General features: G+C 40.4%; 1 protein-coding gene across 10 annotated transcripts in view; it reads left to right on the forward strand.

Annotated features, from left to right (window-relative positions):
- Positions 1-14,890, forward strand: part of KLF12 (KLF transcription factor 12) — a 227,315-nt gene extending 212,425 nt beyond the window's left edge. For all 10 annotated transcript variants that reach the window (XM_077781368.1, XM_021548069.3, XM_021548073.2 and 7 more), the window contains one exon: positions 13,435-14,890. In XM_077781368.1, the coding sequence (XP_077637494.1) occupies positions 13,435-13,616 (182 nt within the window). In that variant the 3' untranslated portion in view covers positions 13,617-14,890. The remainder of the gene's footprint in view (positions 1-13,434) is intronic.
- The last annotated feature ends 1,831 nt before the right edge of the window (positions 14,891-16,721 follow it).

The raw sequence follows: 16,721 nt of genomic DNA on the forward strand, positions 1-16,721 counted from the left end.
ATGTAGCTTGCCACCAGCACAAAAAGAGTTTGTCTACCTGCTGTAATCGTAGGATCCATATCCCCAGCTGTGGCTCCCAAGCAGCTGGTGTCAAGGCTATGCTATCTGTCTGGGATCTCTAGGTAGTTAGAGAAGAGGGATTGGCTCCTCTGGGGCATGTTATTCCCTCTTCAGATGTACCCAGAGATTGGCTTGCAAAGGTGCTTCTCTTTCACCGCTGAGTACAGAGGAAGCCCGGATACCTGCCAGGCTGTGAGCTGACTGAAACAAATTCCCATGCCAAAATACAACTGCCTGAACTGTTTGTAGTCATGCTGGTAGTTGGTTTATTACTTCAGGGAAAAAGAAAAATAACATCAAATCAAAAAGCTTCATTATATAGTCAGCTGATAACTGCTTTATATTGACAATGCAGCAGGCATGATGAAAGAAATATAGTGTAGAAAAAATGGTCAGTGCTGAATTTAGCCAGTGGATCCACTGAGAAAACCTGTGTCATGCTTTTAAAATTAAATGTGTTTTACGGGACACTTCAGAGGTCTTGATAAGGTCTTGGTATATCCAGACTTACATGTAGCCTTGGCCATGAGCGTCCTCATCTTGTACTTGGCCATGTACTAATCTCATCATTCATTTTTTTATCTTGGCCTTTACTTTTGCTTCAGGCAAAAGAAGTTAATTATTCACGTATGACCCACAGTAATTAGTGCAGTTTTGGATAAGTATAAATGAAGTATGACAGCTATGCACGCAAGAGTGAGCAAGTTTCAGTAGGAAACTTTCTGAGAAAAGATCACAGAAACTCAGCATTGCATAATCTGTACCTTTTTTTTTTTTAGGCAGGCTGATCTTGCTGACAGTTGTTTACCTAAGCAGTATGTGCTTGGGAACTTTTTTTTTTCATTTACTCGATGATTTTAAAGTTCTTTTCCAAAGTACATTATTTTTTTGTGCATAGCCACTGAAACATTCACAGTACTTTAGACACAGGAGGAAAAATAATGTGGTATTATGATAGGATGAACATATTTGTTGGTTGGAATATATACTACTTTTCATCCTAATGGAAACAGAATATTATAAATGGTAACAGTTGAATTTAATTCTCTTGGAGTATCTCCTAGGTTTTTTAAGTATGCTGTCATCTAGCTCCTCAGTACTTGCCACCAGTGTCAGTACTTGGTGTGCTGGTGTGGGCATGCAGTCCACTTGGGGGCGGACTTGAATTGTGTATTGTCTCTCTGACTGGGAAAACTGCGAGTGAAACCTCTGATAGATAGAGCATTGCATAAATCACAAGCACTGGTATGAAATTTCTCTTTCTAGTATGAGCTTTTTGTTTTTGTTTTGCCAGATCATCAAATAGAGCTACCCGGAGGTATCAGGTGTGATGGAGAGCCTTCAGGGCTTGCAGGCAATCTTGCAGCTCAGGTTTATCAACTCTTTCTGCAAGGAGAAACTGTGAGAAATTGACTCACTGGACTTCCATTGAGCTAGTTTCTGCTTCAATGAACTTAAAGAAAATTACTAATGTGTGACTCCACAAAGAAATAATCTTTAAAAATGGGAAAACCAGCAGGCATGGGTTACATTCCCAGTTTGTGTTCACCTGTGTTGCACTTGGCACAGGTGCTGGTGCTGGCCCCAGGAGTGGGGAGAGTGTAAATGCTGTTTGGGGGTGTGCACCTAAGGGCTGTGCAGCCCTGGTGGGACCCACCTTCTTCACTTTGCTGCTTTTACTTGGAAGTTGGAGAAGAAAACAAGTCAGAATGCTATTTTATATTTTATTATCTGTAGTGGCTATTTCAGTATTTTCAGTATTTTAAGCAGTACTAAAGTTGCCATTGACACTCCCAATATGACATCTGAGTCCTACTGCCTAGTAATTCTGGTTCTTTACACTGTATGAACTTCTAAACATCTGAAATTACTCATGGTTAAATCCAGTTCTAGTTCATCATGGCTACCCCCTTAGCACATGGAGAAGCCTAAGGATCTTAAAACATTGTATGAATCATCCTGAAGAAGTTAACAAAGAAAGAAGATGTCTGCTTTGAGGTAATGTGGGACACAGTTTTAGTGTCTGAACCACAAGAGATTTGTTCGGTCTCACCTCTGCAGTGTTTTCATTTACTGTAGTAGTAATCAGCGCTCTGTATTTCCCTGCAACCTTATTTCAGTTGTTAATTTAACATTTCTGAAAGGACACGACAGTGCGGCTTTCTGGGGTCAACAGCTGCAAAAGCTCGGGACTTGCCAGCATGAAGTGGGAATGGATTTAATCCGTGGGTGTAGGCACCATATATCCAGGTATGGCTTTGCTCCTGCCTCAGAGGAGTGGAGGAGGCCAAGGTCTGTAACCAGAGCACTTTGGTGGGACTCAGGTGCTGGGCTGCAAGTGCTGCTCTTCGTGCTGCCGCCGTGGGCACTGGGTCCGAGTCACCCTTCTCAGTGCTGCTGCTGCGGTAGAGGGGCTGCTCTGTCAGGCTCTTGCAGAGCCAGGCTGAATATAGCCCCCAGGCCAAGGGAATTGTTTTAGTGTTTGGTGCTTTGTCCTTGATCAACGCCTATATCATTCCTGAGAGATGAGAGCAAATACCTTTGCCACAGACGTAGTGAAGCCTATTTGTCATTGTCAAGGGGTCTTCAGCAATTTTACATGGAGACAGTAAACATCTCAGAAGTACAGATTTGTACCTAAGAAAATGACAGCATTCCCTCCCCAGGATGTTCCTTTGTAGCTGTGTTGAGACACCACCCTAGAAGAGAGAGGACTAGTGAGTACATGGGTGTTTTATTTAGTCTGTGCTTTTTCAAACATTGCATTCCTCTCACTCACTGTTGCTCCATATATTATTTTAATATGAAAGGGCCCCTGTCATTAGTCTTTGTTCACATTTTCCTTTGAGCACTTTCAGAGTGGACTTAAAAAGTCAGAGGCACCGAAAAAGCTATTTTTGTTCTGTAGGTTTGAAAACTCCATTCATTACCTGTTGTTTTTTTAAGGTCTGCTTAATGCCTTTTGCTAACTATAAGTTCCAGAGAGATATTTACAGATTGTAATCCCTTCTTTAGACAAATATTGGGAAGAAGCAACATTTTTTAAATAATCTGTCTGGATTTTACTTGAACTGTGTAGATTTTTGGTCTCTAGCACCTCTTTGTCACCTACCCGCCAGACTCACTCACTCAAAGAAAACCCCAGCTTTTCTTTCTCATGTCCTGTGTTCTCCTTGTCCCTGAGCTCTTCCTGTATCATGAAAATGTGTCAAGTGAAAAAACCTCCAAAAGCAGGTTCTTACGCTGTTTCAGAAACTGGGAATTTAAATAAACAAAGTCAATTTAAAAATTAATTTGCTTTAAGTAAAATAGGGGACTCTATTTGTGTTGGGTGATGCTTTTATTTTGTAAGAAATACTTTCTTTTAGTGTTTAAAGTTTACTGCCAGTTTCAATAAACAGTAGAGCTTTCCAATGTGAAAACTAGTATATTTCACAGAAGTTTTCCTTTCTAGCCTTTCTGCTCTTTCTTCATGCAATTTCTCTTTAGAAGATAAACTGATTATTTAATAAATGAAACTTCAGCCTACTCCATTGATGTGGCAGGCTTCACATTTTAGGACAGAAATATATTTAAGAGCAGATGTCTGCTGTTGCACTATGTACCAGGTGTGTAAGGGTACCCAAGCCACCACAGCCTAGAAAGGTGATGTAGAAGTGGGAACCTCTGGATGTAGTGAAATCGTTGTCTGAACCCAGCTAGTTACAGGCAGGTGTCCATTCCAGAAGGAGCTTGTATATCCAGTTCTCCTCCAATAGCTGCTCTGTGGAAAGTTAAATAATTTAGTTTCTGGCACATTTTTCAAGCTCTGAATTCACCTTACACACAGGGAGTCATTCCTCTGCATTGTAGGTCTGATGCTGTGCCGATATGGAAGAGTGCCTGTGTGGTTATTCCAAGGCACTTTGATGGGAAAGCGAGTCTAATTGCATCTGTGATTACTTTCAGTCTCAAGGTTATGAAAAATATTTTCAGCAGTGCCCCTTGACTTTGTAAATATGGGGTGCATATGTGTTTTGTCTGTGTGTGGCACGAGGGAATAATGATAATTTCATTATGCAGAATAAGAATTTTCTCGAAGCCAACCTTTTAGTACTTAGTGCTCTACCTCCAAAGAACTGCAGTTCATCTGAGGTCTCTGGCGTGATTGTGGTCTACAATGTGTAGCCCCAAAGTGCCATGAAGGCAAGAAAGATGTCTTTACTCCTACTACTTCCAAAACATTTTCCCAGTAGTTGCACCCAGACCTGGAGGAATAAGTACACACTACAGGATTTACAACTCTTGCAACCCACTCAGTCCCCAGCAGAGGGAACAACAATTTGTTGCTGGTGATAACCCATGTCTTTTGGGAAGTGTGTCTGAAGTTGCTTGTGCCCATCCTGTCCTTGTCAGGACAACCTTCAGTCACAAACACAGTTTTTGAGAGTGCAGCATGCTCAGAACTGCAAGTAAGCGTCATAAAAGCTTTTTTAAAAATGTTGTAATCAGGTTTTTTTCTTTCCTGCTTTCTTTTTTTTCATGCATAAAAGAAAACAAGAGTACCTCCTGAAAAATATGCTTTCACTCTCACTTGTTTTTGCAAATAAGCAGTTAGAAACGGGTAAATTCTACAAAAACTTCTTGTTTCATGGGAAGGTAAAAAGATCTGATGAAACCTGTGTAGGGTGAGGAGTTATTTTCTGTACTTCAGTGTTTTCTCCACGTAGGATAGGAAATAGTGGTAATTCAATCACACTAATGAGCTTTCCCCTTGTCCCTTCTCATGCATTTTTTTTTCAGCTGATATTTTTCTTGAGTGTTATATATATTTAGTCTGATTTTTATTGTGATAAAAATTAGTATATCTTCTTTTGGAAAGTTTAATTACATTTCCAACTCACTTAAAAGGGAGGTAAGTTTTTTAATGCTCTGTTTCTATACACAGTTTAGCACAGCAGTGCCCACCCTCTGCTTGAGCCTGACTTCTAGCACTGTGAAAAAACCTAATAATCAGTTGTTGAAAACTGAGGGACAAAGCTTATCCTTTGGAGCCTTTTAGTTATTTTTTATTTGGGGTGTTCTTTATTATTTCTTTGGCAGGTTTCATTGTTGGTTTGGGGTTTTTGGTTTTTTTCAAGAAACAAAAGGTCTGAGTTTCATATTGAGAAACATGAGTATTTCTTCTGCTGAGCATGATAGAACAATGCTAGGAGGAGTCACAGAACCAGCACTGAAGGTGGATGGGTAGGGAAGTGTGACTTGTTTGGTGTCTCCCTTTCAATTGTGGTCTCACAGTGAAGGAAGGTTGTTTTATTTGGGGAAGGCCAGACTAAAGCCCAAGCCTGCAGCACCCAGGTTACAGACAGTAAATGTGCCAATCTGCTGGCACCCTCCATACACTTGGCTGCTGATGGATCTGTTGCATCACCTTTCCCAAATACTTCAGTGAGTAAAGGCTGCTATAAGAAGCAAAACCTCAGGTTTTTTTCCACAGTACCAGAAAGTCAATAGTCCCATGTATTTGTTATGGCTGTTGTGAAGAAGAAAACTTCATGTCATCTTTCACTACAGATATATCTATAATATATATATGTTAAGTATATATGTATGTGCACTTAACATGCACTTAAAAACTTACATATACACACAATGTCATACAGAAAACAAATTTCAGGAAGGTTAATAAAACTATATTTTTCATGAACTTTTGGGATTTGTTTGTGCTTGGCTCCTGGATTCAGGTGCACAGGAGGAGGCCTTTTACATTCCAAGTGTTTTACTTTTTCTATTTTTAAAATTTGTCATACTGCATCAGCAGCACCCTTGGCAATGTATGTAACTAATCCTTGTCTTCAGCATTGATTCATTCATATGTCACATAGTGCTTAGTAGGGCCCATTCTGGGGCAAAGTCTCTGCAGAAGCCCCAAAAAGAGAAAATATGGAATTTGCTTGGATTCCCCCTCTTTCTCATTTTTCTGTGCATGCGGTTACAGAACAGACCAGAGACTGATATAATGGGTTTGCCTTCTTAAATTACAGCAAATTTCGTGATTGTAGTCCCAAAGGCTTTTTTGCTGGGATTTGTATTTAAATAACAACAGACTGGGGCAGCTGTATAGCTAGAGTGGCATGTGGGACAATAGTAGTAGAAGAAAAGAAGTAGGGAAAGAAACAAGGACTGGTCTTGCAGAGGGAGTGAAAAGAAGGGCCAGGATGACAAACATGACCAAAGCTCATCAGTGTAGTGAAGTGAAAATGTGTTTGTGTGTTTTGATGTGAGGAAAGGACTCCCACCTGAATTATTACAAGTGGAGTTTGTAAATAATGAGTTCAAGGGCTTCCAAAGTGTAATGAAGTTCTGTCTCTTCTCCTAGAGTGGAGGTTGTCACTGTATATTTGAACTGAAGAAATTGTTTTGTTTGTGGTTTCCACGTGAAGAAACCATGTCCCTGTCCTTTGCCTAAGTCAGACTGAGAACAAGACATAAAAACGTGAACTTCAAGACATGTCCCAGGCAGCACAGTATGTTCCTGTTCTGCTCATAGAAATTGTTTTGCCAGACTTGCTCAACTGATACGAAACTAATCTCTTCCTGGAAAGATATTTTATTTGCATATTTTGACAATACTGAAACATAAAAGTCAAATTGCTAATGTTCACCAAAGAGAGAATTCATAACTGAATTAAGTAAATAATTGAATTAGATTTTTGCATCAAAATGATTGAAAATATTTCAAAGTTTTAAAGTGTTTAAGCTAAGATCTAGCACTTTCATTAGAGAAAGTAAAGTGTGTCCTAATGTGTAAGTCATAGCCTTGCTGTTCACTCTTGGCAGTTTTGGGAAGGCTGCTCACTGGTTTGGTTTTCCTAGCTGCAGAATGGACTTTGATATTTGTTACACAGTACAACTGGGAAGAGAGACTTTTATGAGGAATTGCATTTTCAAAAAAGTTTTGTAAGGCACTTCAGAGTTGTAAAGTGCTTGATAAGTGCTCTATTTTTTCATTAAAAAATTATACTAATAAAAATATCACATAAAATGTAAGAATTGTCATTTTTCCCTTTCCCTGTGTCTGAAAGCTAAGTTACCCTCTTCCTCTGGGAGTGCCTGAGGATGTTTATTATCAGATAGTGTTTTTGCTGTTATACGATTCTTTTCTGCCTGAAATGTCTTATTTTTAGTAGAAAAGCAAAATCTAATTAGCCATCATCTGTGATTTTCAATGTATGATTTTTTTTCTCCTAGTGTCCTGTCAGTATGGGTGCACAAGGACTGTTCTGTATGCTTCAGAACAATTCTAGTGTTTACATGGGAGCTGAAAACAGCTGACATAAATACTATACATTACATATATTGCATAACATCCTGTAGCAGAAACCAAACCAGGAATCACAAGGAGATGTCCTCAACCCTGCAAAACTGCAGATCTGTTTACTTCGACTAGAAAATGTAGCCTAACAGACATAGGCAGAGGCATGCTTGCTTGCTTGCTAATTTATTTTCTTCCAATTTGTTTCGAGCTAAATCTTTATGACCTCAGTCTGTTTTCATGTGGGGAATACTTTCCAAAATAATGACAGTAGAAACTTGGGGCATTAAGATGTATTATAGCAGAACTGGGCATGTTCCACTTATTGAACTGTGCAAATTTCACTAAAAACCATTGTATTTTGTGAATGTGGTAAGCAGTTGTCTCCTCCATGCCCCCATCCTTCCTGTCTGAAATTACTACACAAACCTATACATCAGGTTTTGTTTCCATATGCTTTCTAACTTTGTCTTTCACAGGGTGATGAAAGCTTAACATAGAAAAAAAATCTAACTAGATTGTTAAACCTTTACCCCTGAACAGTCCCCTGTGTTTATTTCCTTATTGACTCTTACTTGGAATAAAAGTGTTAGTAACATTTCAAAATGCTGCTTGCCACTGCAGGAAGGAGCTGCAGAGAAGTGACATAATAACCCAAGAATCATGGTGACAGTTCCATGTGCAGAAAAAAATGATGGGGGTGTCTGAGGAGGACATAAATAAGAAGGGACATGGCACTTACCTGTAATACCAGAAAGAGAGGGGAGTTGATGCCAGAGCAAGAGAACTGTTTACAGCTTGAGCACTGGGATATTTTCTGTCTTGGTAGTAGACAGTGTTACTTCATGGCTTCCAAGAGCCTCCTAAACTGCTGGATAAATGAAACTTAAATAATAGACAAATGAAAGGAACTGCAAATGGGCAGATGGAGTACATAGGACATCTGCAGTTGCAGTAAATAAGGTTCCTCACCTAAGGAATGACTATAAGCCAGCTCTGTTTCCTGGAGTGCCAGAACAGTTTCCCTGCTGGCAGAATAACCCATAACTATTTACATGGTGGTTTTGTGGTGTCTGTCTTTGAAAAATCTGGTCTGGCATCAAGTACTGTTGATACCAGCTAGTTGATGGGCAGAAGATAACTGCTGAGGAGTATCCCACGGGGAAATTCTGCATGGTGCAGAACAGACCCTGGTCCCTTCATCTGTTACGTGGAATTGGGCTGGTACCTACACAGAGTTTTTTTTAATAAGGAGCACATGAATGTCATCGGGTTATAAAGTAAAAGTTCAAGAGATTTATTTCCCTCAGTGAATGGTCTTCCAGATGTCAGGGTACATGAATAAAGATATGGGAAGACAGATGTTGGGCTGTGTGAAGGGTGGAAAATTTTGAAGTGCCTAAACAGTGGTCATTATTCAGCATTATTAATTCAATACTTGAAGAGTTTTGGAGGATTTAATGAGCAGTAATTGTAACCATGTTCCTAAGTGCCTAAGTGAGAGGAGTCATGGTAGGTTAGGAGAAATAATATGGTAACAGTAATTAAACTAATTTGGTTTGTCGCATCTGGACTACAAAAGGCATGGTTTTGGAGGGCTCTTAGAAATAGATATTGCGTTAATAGAAGATTGAAAAATGACTATTCCCATTTGGAGCATTTAATCATCCCTTCAAAACTTTGTAATTAACTCCCCCAAATAATAGAAGATACTAATTTTCTACAGAGAATTGTCTAGAAATACTTTTTCATGCTCCAGGGTTCTGCTTGATCTGTGTAAATGGCTGTTGTGGTGTACTGTTCACTGTCCATGTATTGCTGTACAAAGCTGCAGAATAGTATCAGAATTTCTCTGTTTTGAGATATTTTTGTCAGGTTTCAGGATGAAACAATAGAGCTCTCAAAGGCACATGCAAAACTAGAGGGTCAGCAAATGTTCAGAGCTTCAGGCATCTGTTTTTAAATTGATAGGTTATTTAAAACTTCATAGATTCAGAATATTGAACTAACAGGATTTTATCTTCCAGTTTTCCTTTTCTCCTCCTTATAATTGCCACATGTTTTTAGTCTCTTACTGCAGCTCTTCTTGCTTCCAATTTCCCAAAACTGTCTACTGTTTTGAATTCTTTATTCCTGTGTTTCCACCACCCCAGGCAAAACTCACACAGCCTGCATTTGCTCCTTAAAGCTGAACAAGGCTTTTGAGTGTCTGGGTGCATGAGGAGTCAAAATGTGCCCATACTTGAAGCCCAAGAGTTTCTTAAACACTTAAACTCAAGTGTTCGCACAGAGACAGAAGTGTCTGAGTCAGAATGGTTGAGTGTTTGATTTCAATTCCACTGCAATTCAGTCTTGAAATGTAGATAGATAGATAGATAGATGTACTGTCATTAAATTCTTCCAGTTTTGTCCACCTCCTCACACACTGCTCTCTGGGTTGCCCTGCTGAGGCCATCCTCCTATCTGTTGGGTGCACTGAGGATTTCAGTTGTGAGTGCTCAAGCTCTCATCAGGCAAAGCTGTGTAGGATAGGTGACAGCAACTTCTCAATGTGTAGCAGTTCTGCTCCTGCTGGTCCTTCCTCCATCATTTGAACTCTTGGGTCTTCCGGTTTTGACAAACTCAGTGGTTAGTCTTCATGTCTGGGATCATAGCAAACAAAAGGTTAAGAGTTAGTATATGAAGAATTTTTTTTCTAGCATTTGAGCACGCACAGATAATATAGCTGTTTAAGAGAAAAGTAGTAGTACTATTCTTTCCCTAAAAATCAGACTTTTGAAAAAGGCTGATTAACCTTAATGAACAATTGTCTCTTTCACAGTTGGCTTTACAGTGGCCTTTTTAAGGTGCATGTGAGTGAATGTTTTCTTACACTAAATGTATATATTTAATTGAAAACAATAGGAGGTCCTCTTAGGTTGAGCTTGTAAGAGTGATTCTCCTTCAGTGGAGTAAATACCTTGCAAGGAATGTCATCAGTCCTGTCTCTTTCACATAGCTGAGGGCTGGGTAGGCAGGACTCACTGAGGAGGGATGCTGGAAGCAACATGTGGGAACTCCAGCTGGGTGATCTACCCTCACATCCTTCTGTCAGTTGACTTTTGTTTCTTACCTGAAATGATACTATTTTAATGGATGAACTAAAAACCTGTTTCTGGTATTTCTTATGCAACCCATCCATTCTAGCATTGGGTTCTCTGTTTTCTACTGAGGGTAGGAAGATCTAGAATTCTGTGTACCAAGGGGAAGGATTTCATTAATATCTTCAGTATTCTTGTTAGTGATCTGTACAAGGGGATCAAGTACACCCTTAGTAAGTTTGCAGATGACACCAAGTTTGGGAGTGTTGATCTGCTGGAGGGTAGGAAAGCTCTGCAGAGGGATCTGGACAGGCTGGATTCATGGGCCGAGGCCAGTTGTGTGAGGCTCAAAAAGGCCGTGTGCTGGATCCTGCACTTGGGTCACAACAACCCCAGGCAGCACTACAGGCTGGGGGAAGAGAGGCTGGAAAGCTGCTGGGTGGAAAAGGATCTGGGGTTGCTGATAAACAGCGGCTGAACATGAGCCAGTGTGTGCCCAGGTGGCCAAGGGGGCCAGTGGCATCCCAGCCTGTATCAGCCAGGGTGTGTCCAGCAGAGCAGGGCAGTGATTGTGCCCCTGCACTTGGTACTGGTCAGACCACACCTTGAATCCTGAGTTTAATTTTGTCCTGCTCACTAAAAGAAGGACATTGAGCTGCTGGAGTGTGTCCAGAGAAGGACAGTGGAGCTGGTGAAGGGTGTGGGCACAAGTCTTATTACGAGGAATGACTGAGAGAAGTGGGGTTTCTCAGCCTAGAGAAAGAGAGAATCAGTAGAATGTTTTTGCTTTCTACAGATAGCTGAAAGGTAGTTGTTGCAAGGTGTGGGTCAGTCTCTTGTCCCAGATAATACATGGCAGGACAAAAGGAAATGGTCTCCAGTTACACGAAGGTTGCAGCAAGGTAGCTTTAGATGGGATATTAGGAAACAATTCCTCACCCTGGTTGTCCAGTGAAGTAGTTGAGTCTCCATCCCTGAAGATGTTTAAAATTTCAGATGCTTGTAAGGAATAATCCGGAGCCTAAGAAATATCCATGTCTAAAAGTGTCTGTGGTCAGAAAAGCCAACTGAGGTAGTATCTAGTGATCAAGAGAGTTTAAAAGTGTGTTGAGGGGTGGGCAGGGCAAGTGCTGCACTTGGAAAACAATGCAGTGGGACGGGAGCATTGGAATCAACCTGCCAAGTTGGATGGGGGTACTGCTATATTTGTACAGTGCTCCGCACCAACTGTTTGTGGCAAGAATATCTATGTAAGACAGTTTGGTGGCAAATTTGAGCACATTTTGTAGCACTGTGTCATTGGCAAGAGTGTGCATCCCACCATCTGGCGTGTAGCTTGTGCCTGCCTGTCCAGCTCACAGCAGCTGCTGGATTTAAGATGCCCAACACTGTGGCCTCCTGGTGGCAATGAGCACTATTTGATGCTCTGTGCTTGGTTGGAGAGTACAAAATTATCTAGGCTGAGCTGCTGCTGGTGCAACTACAGGTTGTGGTCAGAGCCCTGATTGCTGGGTTCTCACAGAAACTGTTTCCCACCCTCATCTGAAATCAAAACTGCAGCACAGCCCAGATGGTGCACAGAAGGTACCAACCCAAGGAGCTCAAATGTTGCTGACAACCTTGCTGACATGTCATGCTGATGTATGTACAGCACTCGGTTTCCTTACAGAGGCCATTTCAGCTGGATTTTTCACGGCTGTTTGAACTTTGTGATGATACTCTTACTTGGGAATTTTCTTTTGAAACCAAGGGCTCTCTGCAAAGCATTTATTGACTTTTGAAGAGACGCAAGGAGGGAGGTTCTGCCTATGAAAAGGCAAGTGTTGCGTCACTGGTTCATGTAATTGAAATAGTTCCTTTCAAGCTGCTCATGATTCATATGAGATAATAAATAACTGTAGAATGATTGTTCCTAACAAAGAAAGTAGTTGTTGCAGAGATGTTATTTTGTTGTCCAGGTTGTGATTAGCTGGTCAGAGGGGAAGTAAAATTTTAGACACACAAAAGGAAGATAAATACGGACCTCACACAGTTTCCTTTCCTCAGTTTTGGTTAATGCTGAACTATGGGATTGAGGTAACTGCCCAAGAGCATTTCTATAGACACTGAAGGTGAGTGATAGAAGTCACAAAGAAGTATAGCCTAAAAACATGGCCAAAATGGGATTTCAAACAGTTTATGCTTTATGCAAGCACAAAATCCAGTTTGGCTGTATTAGTCTTCTCCTCTGACATGATACAACATCATTCTTTCCCTTAAATACAAAGCAAGATGGTGTGTTTTCCAAAAATCTGCATTAGCCCAAGTCTGATCTCACTAAAGTAAATGGGTATTTATGAACAGTGTTGTGCACATCCTATGGCTAAGTACATTTAAAAATCGTACATCATTCATAGTAACATCTTACACAAAATTATTTTTACTGAAAGTAAGTGCAGTAAATAAAAAGGAGGTTTTGCAGACTGAATTTTTATGTTTCATTGGGAAATTTTAGTTGATTTTTACCAGCTTACTAAAAAATGTCTCGGAATGCTGTTTAAACAAACAATTGGAAACCTTCATAAACATCATAAAATAATGGGAAGTCTGTGTCAGCCCATGGTAAATTGCAGAAATATCAGGTAATCTGGTCATTTGGGGAGAAAGTGTAGCCAGATAAGATGAGGGTTGCAAACTTGTATGGTAATGATGAAAATAATTACACAGCCCTCTGTCCTGATGTTAATCCTTGCATCACCCCTTTAAGGTAGGATCTATATTATTGCCTTAATCCTGTTAATTTTCTTAGTCATGTGAATGCCACGGGAATGATAAATCTCAAGGCTCTCTTCCTTATATTCAGCAGATCCAGTACCTCATAATTGTGTAATTTGGCCTAACAACCCCTAGGCAGTGTTTGTTCATGGGAAGCGTGCAGAGGGGATTTTGGGGATTAATAACAACAAGGGGAAAGTCACAACCTGTTTTTCCCCCTTCCCCTCTTTCTTTTGTTTCTCCCAGGAGAAAAACCCTACAAATGTACCTGGGAAGGCTGCACCTGGAAGTTTGCTCGATCCGATGAACTGACGAGGCATTACCGCAAGCACACGGGAGTGAAGCCATTCAAGTGTGCAGACTGTGACCGCAGCTTCTCCCGCTCGGATCACTTGGCGCTCCACCGCCGCAGGCACATGCTGGTTTGAGAAATGCTACCTGTTCCAGCCGAGTTTAAGAGCTGGGTCTCTTAACTACCCACAGTGAATTCAGCAGGGCTGAATCTCCCTCTACAGTGTTAACAGGCAGGGCTTTCCCTGATGTCTGTAACAAAAAATAATAACAGAAATTCAAAAAAAGCAGGAAAAGAAGTGCCACTCTTCTCCTCGCCATCTGAAGTTAACCCTGTCTGCCCCTCAGCATGGCTACCCCCTGAAAGTGTCATCAGAATCACCTGGGAAATAGCAGCCGAGATGCTACAGGAATGGGCATTATTTTACATGCTGCATCCTTTGACAAAAAGTGTTTATAGCTTGTATGTTTTCTCAGCTGCCAGACATTTTGTTCCTGAAAAATCACTGCTGGTTGGAGTATAGATACCACAAACTGATGATGATGATAGTGATGATGATGATGATGATGATGATGATGATGATGATGAGAGCAAGACCGCTAGATCTGTATTATGCCATCTTTTCCCCTTGTTTTCAATACCATCTGGCCGGTGTCAGCACTGCACAGGAGCTGTACTACAGACAAGCTGTGTGTGAGTAGGCAAGAAGATCCTGCTGGAGAAGGTCCCGCTGCCGGAGCTGGAGGTTTGCTTGATCAGACTTTTGCAATAATGATGGTGGCATTTTAATATCATACCACAACTTGTCATTATGCCGTAGAGGACACCAGCCATTTAACTTTTTTCTTTTATGTTTTTTTTTTCCTTCTTTTCTTTTGTCATTGTCATTGTTGAAGTCTGTAAAATAAGCAAAGGGCAGCAGCATCTCTGCTGAAATACCATATTAAGTATCTGTGTTTTACCATGGAATTAATTAGATCCATTTTCTGATTTGTATAGAAAGAGCCCACCTAAAAACTACTACCCTATTCTCTCTCAGTGGGCTGTTTTCTTTCATGCAGGTATCCTCTTCCCCACAACCATTATTTGAACCCAAGGAAATAGTCAGATCTTGTACTTGCTGGTACCAAGGTTAGTGGTATAGCCATTCATGAGATGGAATTGAATGTATCATCAAAACATAACAGAGAAGAAACGGCTGCATCTCTTGCAGAGAAAAAGCAATAATTAATAAAATGGCTCTTGAGACAATAATTTACTCCACACCAACAGAAGTGTGGGTATGCAGAAACAGCATGTAGGATTTAAGCATTTAAATTAATCTTTTTGCTGGTTTCACTGACCTGCTAGGCACCACAATTAAGTACATTTATTTCCTTTAACATAATACTTGTGGAAAGCAGGAAAGATAATTGTTGAGTAGGTAGTGGATGAACTGTAAGTAGGACAGAGAAATATGCAGTTGTGCTCTGCAAGACATTAGATTTCTTCCTGGGAGTTAGGGAATAACAAGATTTTGCCAGCTGTATAGTATGACATAAATGGACCTCTGTATGCATACCAGTGGCTGCCTCTGCTTGGATTCTCAATCCAAGTCTTTTCAGATAAAATAAAATGAAATTCTTGATCATTCCCATACAGCCCTATAATTGCAAACCGATTTGTATTAATTGAATTATGTAGGAAAGAGTGAAACTCTTAGTCATCTGTTATTCATGCAAACAGAATAGTGTTTTTCTGTTTTCTTTCCTCAGAAGGATCTGCCTATTCAGCTAAATTTGACAAAGGGGAGGCTTGGCAATATTTTCTAAGTGTTGAGATTTTCATAGCTTAGAGATGAAAGATGTAAACGTAAGGTCTTTTGCAATGCATTTAATTATGAATATTTTGTTTCAGGAATTCCAGATTAATTTTTTGATGCCACTTCTTTGTTTTTAAATGTTTGACCATCTCAGTTAATATCAGATTCCTGAAGTAAATGTAGTAATGTTGGGCGGATTCTGGAATCAAGATAATCTTTAACAAAAAACAACACAGAGTACCCATACACACATATAAAAGCAATTACAGTTAATTGAGGATTAATATGATGGGGATTCTGCTTTATAGCAGCATTCACAGGACTCCAGAGTTTGGTTGTCTTTAAATACCTTAATGTTCCCCAGTATGGATAGTTTATCACCTCTCTGAAAGAACTTACACAAAGTTCAGGCTTCCCACTGGCAAGTGGTGAGCAGAGAAACTCAACACAAATTATTCACAACTGTTGAGGGGAAAATGCCTCTATCAATTCCCACTGACCATGTTGGTGATCTACTTCCACCAAATCTGACAACATTCTAGAATCCATCCTCAAATCAGGGACAGAGCAGGGCTTCTGGATAGACCATGAGGCATTCCAGGACAGCAGAACTGTGTCTTTATGAGCAGCATTACTACCGTTGATTTTAAAAGCTGGTTTTCAAAGTATTGTATGTGAGGTGCTTCATGGATTATGTCTGAGGTCTGTTTTTTGTGTACTTCAATACCATCCCCTTAAATGCATCTGTCATTGTTGGCATTTAGGGGAAGAAGTCAGGTCAGGTAGAACTCCATTGATAAAATTCTTTTCTTGCCCAAAAATATTTTACCAACTAATTATTTGAATAGCAGTATGGCATACTGAATGGCAGTATGCCATTGAACGGCATACAGAATTACTTTTGGGATCTGTGGTTTGTTGTTTTTTTTTTCTCTCATAAAAAATGAAGCTTGCTTGAACAGAAACTCCTACTGGGCATTCTGTTAGCATAGAGGAGGATGTGACGTTGCTCTCAAACATTGGTTGCAGGGTGCAACTGGGAGAGATCAGTGTTCCTCTTTAGGCTTCCCCTGTTGTCAATGAAGACAGAGAAACTACAAGAGAAAGGGAGAGGCCTTTAATTTTAGTGTTCAGCTTTGAAATGCCCTGTGGAAGAGCATATGTATAACAGACCCTGGAGAGGCTTGTTTCCCTAGGCTGATGTTGTTCTGTGTGAATTCCTGGTTTTTCAGCTGGTTGCCTGTTACTATCATGAATTGGAAGCACTGCAACAGAATGAGGGTCTGGTTTTATTCAAAGAACCCCAAAGTGGTAAGAGGGTTAAAGCAGCAGTAATGCCAAGGGACACAGGCACAGAGTGTGGCAATGGTAGGAGAATTGAAGCCAAAAGGTAAAGGAATGTGTGCTACATTTTGTTACTTCACGGGCAGGAGGTGCATC

The sequence above is a fragment of the Lonchura striata genome, chromosome 2 (genome assembly GCF_046129695.1).
Source record: "Lonchura striata isolate bLonStr1 chromosome 2, bLonStr1.mat, whole genome shotgun sequence".
NCBI lineage: Eukaryota > Metazoa > Chordata > Aves > Passeriformes > Estrildidae > Lonchura > Lonchura striata.